General features: G+C 57.3%; 1 protein-coding gene across 1 annotated transcript; it reads right to left on the reverse strand.

Annotated features, from left to right (window-relative positions):
- Positions 1 to 2,295: 2,295 nt before the first annotated feature.
- Positions 2,296 to 8,658, reverse strand: AGPAT2 (1-acylglycerol-3-phosphate O-acyltransferase 2; the record flags this gene model as incomplete). Its single annotated transcript, XM_010140035.1, has 6 exons — positions 2,296 to 2,656; positions 3,353 to 3,425; positions 5,260 to 5,355; positions 5,526 to 5,701; positions 5,813 to 5,946; positions 8,576 to 8,658. Coding segments are annotated over 6 exons (720 nt in total), but the record flags the coding sequence as incomplete, so codon positions are not given.
- Between the last annotated feature and the right edge of the window lie 635 nt (positions 8,659 to 9,293).

Consider the following 9,293-nt stretch of genomic DNA (forward strand, 5'->3'; position numbering starts at 1 on the left):
AAAACACCTGACTTGTGGCAGAGGGGACAGCCCTGGCTGCGTGCAGGGAGCAGCTGCCCGTCCCTGCAGCTTCCGTTCTGCTCTCTGGGACCAGCCACTCTCTGCAAGCGCTGGAGGTAGGCTGGTGCCTCACCACTCCTTAACACAGCAGCTGCTGCAGCTGGCTCTGAATTTACCTGCTCGCAGCCCTCCGCACCATCCCTGGCACCCATAAAACAGTAACATGGGTGATGCTTTACCTGGCCCAAAGGTGCAGAGAGTCTGTTTTTACTCTAACAGAAAACCTTTACCCTGCACCACTCCCAGCACAGAGCAGACAGGGACAAGCTGGTGCCAAGAGGGTGAGGCCAGGGAGGGAGGGACAGTCCTCTGCACGCCTGGACTGGCACTGGCCTGGCACACCCAGGAGTTTACGCTGCCACCAGTATAGCTCTGGGGTTGGCTGGTCTCTCCCGAGCCTGCACCTGCCTCCCTACCACACTCTTTGCTCAAACCCAAGGACAGTAGCACGGCAGAGCAGGTGTGACTGAGCTGGGACAACACTTTCCTTCTTGCCTAGCGTGGAGCTGCAGGAGCCACATGGGCAGTGGGGTGGTGGTGAGGTTGCACCAAAACAAAGCCTCTACTGTGCAGGCTGGGCTGCAGAATCGTTCCTGGGTGGGAAGGGGACTGCTCCAAGGCCCTGCTTTGACATGGGCTCCCACCCACACAGGCACCACCTTCCTCTCCCCCTGCAACCGGTCCCTGCAGGCATTTGTCCTCCCAGTTCAGGCCAGTCTGGGGTGCAGCAGCACAGCCCTTGTGCTTGCAGGGCACAGCACGGGGACAGGGAACTGCCCTTGCTCCTCGACCACCCAACCCACCCCTGCAAGAGCTGAGGGGTCAGCAGCCCCTGCCCCAGCCCTCCTCCCCCTGCTCCCACACACAACCAGGAGTCTCCTTTATTTTAATAACCAAAGGTGTACTTTGTTTTTTTAAAGCACATAACATTACTCTCAAGCCCAATAAAAGTGAACAGCAGACAACCGCACGCAGAGGCACCACTCCCCCTTCCCAGGGAAGGACGCTGCAGGAGTCGCTCTCTGGACGTGCCCACCCCACCGCCCCAGTCAGGAGTCCTCCTGGGACCCTCCTGGGTTTAACCTCCATGACAGCCCTTTATCTGCTGCTCTTACAAAGTGCTACTTCAGTTCCCCTCCTCCCACCCTGACCCATCCCTCGATGAGTCTGACCCCTGAGTCTGTACTCTAAGGCCCCTCCGATAAAGCCCCCGCATGCTGCCAGCCCAAGAGCTCCCTCCCTTGGGCAGGCTCTGCAGGAACTCCTGCCTTTCCCACGACCACAATTGCACCAATTCCAGCCCCAGAGAGGCTGCAAAAGCCAGTTGTGTTGGGTACCCAACAGTGGCTTATCTCACGGTTAAACACCCTGTGCCAGTAACAGGAGAGCTAAAGCCTGCCTGAACCCAGGTTAGAGGTGAAGGTTACCCCTGGAACCATGGGCCTTGCTCCCAGCCTTGCTCTCCACAGAGGGCATCAACAGTTCTGCAGCTCCCAGAGAGGGACCCAGGAGCCCAAAGCACAGGTGAAACCTCCTTATCTGAAGGGGGAAGGAGCCCATTTCCCCCAAGGGGAGAGCTGAACCCTCCTGAGCCCTGTTACAGCTGTAGTTGCCCATCCTGGGCCTCACTCTGCAGAGCAGCAGTACCGTGGAGCTCAGCACAGACATGCGGGACAGGCACCATCTTTTGGCCAGTGCTGACCATGACAAGCGGCACAACCAGCACAACAGAGCCCAGCTGAGGTTACTGGTCCCAGGAGCTTTCTTCAGGAGGAAAGACTTGGCTTAGGAGTGCCTGGGCCACAAAGCCCCAGCACAAGATGCTGCTGTGACCCACAGGTGTCCCGCAAGGTGACAGGCCCTGCCCCAGCAACAGCCCGTGAGCTCCCCGTGCTGGATGGCAGCTCTCCAGGCTGCCCAGAGAGGACACTGCATGCCCAGTGCTGCCGAAGAGCTAGGGGCTGGATTTTCACCCAACTCTCAGCACTTTTTGAGTAGCATCGAGGTTGTGCAGGTAGAAAGTGCTGCTGGGTTCTGTCTGGGACAGCACAGGACCAGGCCAGCGCGAGCTGAGCCTGCAGGAACACAGGTGCAGGGACAATCAGGTGACGCAGAGCTAGGCCCCCAGCCAGGTTTTCCTCATCGCCCCATGGTGAGCTGCCTGAGCTGGGGAAAACTCACCTCTCTCATCATTGAGCCCTTTGGTAGCATGAGTTTGATGCCTGAGAAATTCAGGAAAAGGAGAACGTTTCATTGCAAGATAATGAACCCATAAGAGGAAACCACTCAATGGGGAACCTCAGCGCTGCTCGACACCCCATGTGTGCCAGTCCATGGTGTTGCCAGAGTCACTGCAGAGGAAGAGAAGTTCCTTTGGTATTTGGCAACAGACAGGTCCCTTCAGCTACCACCACACGGTGACGCCACTGAAGAAGCATCTAGGAAGAGTCCTTCACCTCGCTTGGACTTGGGCGGCCTGACAGCCTGAAGAGGGTCTCCTTCATGGTGCGGAAGCATCTGTCAGTGAGGTCAGAGACATCGTCTGATGTCAGCCCTTTGGTCTCTATTGGAGGCAGAACCTCAACCTTGATTTTGCCTGGGAAGAAAAGAAGAGCTTGTGAGAAACCCACATGCCACAAGAGCACTCCTCTCTGCCCTGCTCCCTCCTCCCTGGACAGCCCCAGCACTGCCCTCATCCTCTCCCAGGGCTCCAGGCATCCATCCCTGGAGCACAGGTGCAGGCTGCGCTGGTCTGGGGGTAAGAGCTTGCTCTGGGGATTAAACTCTGTCTTCTGTCCAACCCTCCTACCTCTGGCTGGCTGCAGCCACCCAGGCAGGGAGCACAGAAGCATCTGCTTCCTCCCAGAGATGAGGGATACCCCTCCCAGCTGACTGAAAGCCAACTTCCTGCTCAGCCCTTGCACTGACTGACTGCAGAGCCTTGATATGACCAGTTTCCCTGGTTTGCTCGCAGAGGGGTCCCTGCTTTGAAAGATCAGGAGGCTGAGCACGCTTTCTCCTTCCCGCATGGCCTCACCAAATGACTCTGGTTGTGCCAGTCAGGAGGGGGAGAGGTGGTGTCTAATTCTTAAAACATCCCTCACCATATTTAATTATATCCTTTCCTGAGTTAACCCAGCCCAGGCTGTGGTGCCAAGTGCTTTGAACTGACTCCACACATCTCCCAGAGGGACTGCTCCTGTTTACCCCAGCTGCGCTCCCTGCTCACACCCTGGGGAGCCAGACCTCCCCACGGGGGTGCCACCAACCCTGCCCCCGAGCTCTTTGGTACCTGATGTAAATAGATTCTTCTTTGGGTTATAGAAGGCAGTGAAGGAGGAATACACCACGGGGATCACCGGGACCTTGGGGAAGAGGTGGAAAAAGGGGAGTTACTCGCTCTGCAGCAGCTCAGGGCAGGCTGGAGATAAGCAGCAAATCCCACAAAGCAGAGCTGGCCTGGCCCAGCTCTTGAACACGCAGGATACCCATAGTCCCACCAGAGAGACACAATTCCAAAGGCTGGGACAGTCAGGAGTCAAATGGGATTGAAACCACTTCCCAGCAACTCCAGGCACAGGAACATTAAAGGCACTAGGGTCAAGTTCTACTCCAGCTGCAGGTCAGCACTGGCTCTCAGGGCTTCTTGTCCCAAGCCAGGCCTCAGACCCCAGGTATTTTCTGACCTGCAAACACTGGAGGGTGCCTGTTTTGACAGGCCTTGCCATGCTGTAGGAGCACACATTTGGGGCAGGCCAGCTGGTGTGTCTTCAGCTTCCCAGGAAAAGAGGCACCGGCTGCAATCCATGGCTCCCAGGGAAGCTCCAGACAGGCAGAGACACAGCCAGGAGGGCGGGCACAGAGTCTTTATTCCAGCGCTGATAACACAGACACCATCGGCAGTCGGTGACTCAGGGGAGTGTTAGCAAAGGTTGGTACCTTCTCCACTGTCATTTCCTTCCAGCAGCCACCAGCCCCTGCCCTGGTTGCATCACCCTGGCAGGAGTGGGAATGGTAGAATGCAGGATTCCAGCGCTGATAACACAGACACCATCGGCAGTCGGTGACTCAGGCAGGGGAGTGTTAGCAAAGGTTGGTACCTTCTCCACTGTCATTTCCTTCCAGCAGCCACCAGCCCCTGCCCTGGTTGCATCACCCTGGCAGGAGTGGGAATGGTAGAATGCAGGCTACGCCCTGGGCTTGGCCAATCCAAACCAGCAAGAAATCTGGCACCTGCTCCCTTCTCCAGGATCCCTGCTGGAACATCTCTTTTAGAAAAAGCTGCTTTTCCTCAGGCCTCCAGTCATACCAGTCCTGAGCTGCAAGGCTGCACAGGAAGGCAAGGCTCCCATCTCCCCCCAGCCCTGGTCCCCAGCACCAGGGAGCCGAGCAGGGGGCCTCAGGTTTCAGCAACCCCCTGGGCAGAAGTGGCACAGCCAGGTCATCAGCGTCCCTGGCACTGTGCCCCAGAGCTCTGCCCAGGCAGGCAGCACTGCTGCTTCAGGAGCACCAACAGATCTGGCTGTGCAGAGCCAAGGAGCTGTTTGTCTGCTCCCCCACTAACTGCTCCTGGATCATGTCATTTTGGAGAGAGAAAGGATTTACGACACACCAAGAAGTGGCTGCCTGGGAGGGAGCAGCTATTTCCACACAGAGCAAGCCCAGATGTTGTTCTAAAAGCACAAGTATTAACAAGCCCGAATCAACACCACAACTACTACAACCCAGGGTGGGGGATTGAGAAATGCATCAACAGCTTTGGGATCCCCCCAGCAGGCTCACAGAGCGCAGCAGCCGCTGGGCTCTCTGCCAGAGCAAGCTCTGTGCTGCAGCCAGGCTCCCATGGACACTGCAACACCACACTGCCAGGCAGCTGCCTGCACAGCCCAGAGACAGCGGGTCAAGTGTCCCTGTCCCCTGTGCTCTGCCCTCCACACGAGACACTGTGAACACAGTGCTGGGGCATTCAGGAGAGAGGACACAGCAGCAGCTTCACCATCTGCAGCCTTTGTCCACAGAAGTCAAGTCACTCCTGCAGGGTATGGAAAAGGCTGTCGGCTCCTGCTGGGCAGCACTTTTGACTAATGGTAGTTCAGCTGAGGAGATCAGCTGTGCCCTGGGAACAAATAAACCACACCACAGCACGACCAGTCGGCAAAGAGCACTCAGGGTCCCCGTGCAGGAGCAAAAGGCTGTTACCTGGGCCTGGATAGCAAGGTGAAACGCTCCTTTCTTGAATGGCAGCAAATCCCCGGTGCAGTTCCTCGTGCCCTCCGGGTACACCCACACCTTCACCTGCACATGGGGAGATGAGGCTCTGCTCCAGCAACTCACCTGCAGTGCTCCCTTCCTGCTGGCCGAGCCACCAGCCAGCCTGGTAAAGCACTGCAGGTGGCGGTCACTCCAGACAAGCCAGCACCAGGAGCTCCATAGCCACCCCATACCACCCCACCAGTCACACTCACGTTTTCAGCTACCATGGTCTTGGCCACATCTGCCATCACCATCTTGGCACTGCTGGTGCTCTTCCTGTTGATGAAGATGACCCCGCCGAGGTAGATGACGAGCCCCACGGTGCCAGTGTACATCAGCTCCTTCTTGCCCACCTGGACACAGTTGTCAGGCAGGACCTCCATTAGCCCTAATGGGACGGCAGACGGTGAGATCCAGCAGCTACCCCCATGGGACAAGAGAGACAATCTCTCTAATGGTGAGCAAGAGAACCACTCCCTCCCTCCCACCAGCTCCTCACCCATCATGTCGAGGATGCTCTGGTGGTTGGACACAATGATAGCAGGGCCCTCCACTTCAAAGTTCTTCAAACCCTTCACCTCAAACCTCAGGCCAAAGAAATACTTGAAGGTCTTGGTCACAGTTTTGATGATTCTGCAGGAAAGAAGAGCAGTCAGACAGCAGCAGGGCAGGGAGGTGACAGGGCCTGCTGCACCCTAGGTGGGAGGAAGAAGAAAAGAGCAGTTCTGTCTGTACAGAGCCTCCAGTCTCAATGCCCTGTGGTCCACCCGGGTGTCTGTCCTGTATGGTCCCATGTGCTCAAGGTGCTGCAGTTGCATGCTAAACCCTGTCCACTCCCAGTGTGGGAGTTTTACTGGGAGCCTGGGAGAAGCTGATGGTGACTTTCAACTCAGAACAGCCAGACTCAACAGTCCACCCTTCCTTCAAGCCAACAGCATCGGCTCGCAGCCAGGCTCACTACAGCTCTTTGGAAGAGGAGAGTCCATCCTGGTACAACTGCAAGAGCCCTTGCAGACAACAGGCAAACTGGAATCTCTCCCAAGTCCAGAAAGGAGGGACTCTGGTTTCAGCAGTAGGTCAAGGACCACTCCTGCAGCCAGTTCCATCCGCTTTGTGCATTTGTTCCCCCCCTGTATTCTGCTGTGATGCTACTGGTGTTTTCCTCCTGCAGTCAAAGCCCCACAAGCTGCTCAGACAGCTCCCCTAAGAGCTGCCACTCCCCAGCATGTGGGGATTACCCTGTGCACCCATCACCCACGGAAGGCTCTGCTAGTTCTGCTCCCTGCAGTGCTGGAAGATGCCCCTTAGTGATACAAACACGGGGTGCCATTAGCCCTCAGGAGTCCCAGAAAGGAGGAGGATGAAGGGAAGAAACATTCCCCACACTACACAAGCAGCAAGCGGGCTGCTCTCCACACAGCTCAGCAGAGGCTGGGTGCCCCCAGCAAACCCATCTTCAGGCAAATAGGTTCTGCCTGGCAGTTCACTTCCCCCAGCAGATCCACCTCCCCAGAGGTCTGGCCACAAAGCTCAGCCCTGAGGGCTGGGGGCCCAGCTGGCATTGCGCAGGTTGCCGTGCCCTTGCGGAGCACACCCAGCCCAGGCTCAAGACCCTGCCAGCCCATGGGAGCTGGGCCCATCTACACCACCCCCAGACAGGTGGGAGCTGGGGACCCTCCAACTCAGCCAAAGGCCATGGCCAGAAGCTGGCAGCACACGTGGGGCTATTTTGGGCAGTCATTTGCCAGGACAGCAGGCAGGGGAGCTTGCACGTGAGCAAAGCTCCCAGAAACAGCCAGCAGCTCCACTCTGCTATCCCCTAGAGCAGATTCGGGAGCAGACCTGCCCTCCAGCAAGCCCTGCCTCAGGGATTGCACTCTCCCTGGCAGGCAGGGGATGGAGATTTCCTCCCTGCAGGAGGAAACTGAGGGACAGTGTCAGCCTCTCCCCCACCACAGGGTCCTGCCAGAGAGCTGCTAGAGCCATTCAGCCTGGGAAACATTCCTGTCACCCAGGGCAGGAAGGGAGTGTCTCCTTGCGGCTTGGCAGCAGCTCCTAGCATCTGCTCTCCAAAAGCATCCCCCCCACCACTGCCATCAGCTCTGCAACCACACACCTCTGTCAGCACGACTTTCCCCAGCTTGCTCCTCCCCACAACGGGGTTCACAGCTCCGTAGGGTGCCCCACCACACAGGCTGCCGTGGCTTTGACAGTGGAGTTAAGGCCAGGCCAGCGCCTGCAGGTGACACAGCTGAAGGACACCACTGCTACCAGCCCCTGTCACTCAGACTTGCTGGAAAGGTTAGAGCTGCCTCTGAGGAAAGGACACAGGGGTGTGCACGGGCTGCAGAGCTCCCAAGCACCACAGACCTGCGCCCAGGTTATAGGAGTTCAGTCCAGGTGAGGAGAGGCAGGATGACACGAACCGGTGAGGTCATGGTGGACGCCATGTCACCAGACTGACCTAAATCCCACTTCTCCTCCCTTCCGACCGCCAACCAAGAAAGAGGTCACCGCTCTGGAAGTCACACTGCTCAATAGCTGTTGGGAGCGGCTGGTTACACATTACTCAAGAGCAACCATCCAACTTCCTCGTGCCAGCAGGAAGCCAGGGTTTCCTTGCACAAGACGTGGCCTGAGCTGCCCAGAGGCGAATGGGCAGAGCTCAGAGCAACTGAAGGAGACTGGGGTGACTGGCAGCCCTGTGGAGCTGGCCACGTCACCCGCGGGGTTAAGCTCATGGGTCCTACTTCCCTCCAACCCTGCAAGCAGCTTCTCCACTGGTGTGAGTGACCCTGACTTGGTGCAGTCACAGCTGCAGAGAGCCACGAGTCTGATGCACTTATTGCCAGACACAAGCAGAGTAGAAAACGGAGGGAACGTGCCTTTTCAGTGCATCCGAAAGAGCCTGAGTCCGAAAGCCAGCAGCGCCAGCTTCACATCCTCTGCTCCACAGCCTGTGACAGAGGCCTCTTCTGGATCCTCTGATTTTCAAGGATTAATGAAGCGTGCTTACCAGACTGGAAGCTCTTGCAAGAGGTTTTGCCACTATGTCCAGCTCTATCTCCACCAGATACAGAGGACAACCTCTTCCAAGTCCTGCCAGCTTTGCACTGGAGCCAGGAGCACAGCAGGGACCGGGTGTTCTGCGCCAGGCAGTGATGCTGTTATCGCTGTCTGTCCACCAGCACACATTCTGCTCCAACCCCCTTCCCCAAGCTGGAATAAACTTAACAGGCTTTTGCAGAAATACGTTGCTCACTGGATCACCTCAGCCCAGACCTCCCAGCGGCTGGGATACATGACCAGGATCATCAGCCAGTGCCAGTGCATGGACACAATGAGCTAAAGTTACAGGAAAAGGGTGGTTCTGGCCAAAATTCAGCTGAGTTTCAACATGAGGAGTTGTCCAGTGCAAGGAGTTCTTGTTCCCAAAGAATTCCTTTCAGTTTACAAGAGATTTACAAAGTTTTAAAGGTGGGAGAAAAAAGAAAAACAAATAAAAAGAATGTGTCTAGGAGTGACATCATAAAGTTTCCCAGCTGCAAAGCTAGCTGTGCGCTGGGAAGCTGCTCCAATGCCACCGAAGCTGGAGGCAGAGCTAGGCTGGAGATCCCAGCACAGCCTGTGGTTTCCAGGGTCACGCCGCTGGGGCCTGTCGCAGACCATCAGCTTGAGCAGGCAGGGCAGACCCCGCAAGGCAGCAGGCAGGTGCCCTGCGCCCACCATCTCCACCCTGAGCCCTGCCTGCAAGAGCCGCGCTGCAAAGCAAAGTCCAGCTGCGACGCTGCCCAACCTTTGATCCGAAAAGGATGTACCCGGGCAACGGGGCTCCGCTTCCCCCCACGCCCACGTACCCGGGGTGGGCACAGAGCGGGTAAGGAGCTGCTTATGGGAGAGCAAAGCGAGGAGCCCAGCGGGAGCGCCAGCTTTGCCCTGGTGCGTAGAGGAGCTGCTGGAGCAGAGCAGCAGCCCCAGGT

This window comes from Buceros rhinoceros, unplaced genomic scaffold (assembly GCF_000710305.1).
Source record: "Buceros rhinoceros silvestris isolate BGI_N320 unplaced genomic scaffold, ASM71030v1 scaffold40317, whole genome shotgun sequence".
NCBI classification, from domain to species: domain Eukaryota; kingdom Metazoa; phylum Chordata; class Aves; order Bucerotiformes; family Bucerotidae; genus Buceros; species Buceros rhinoceros.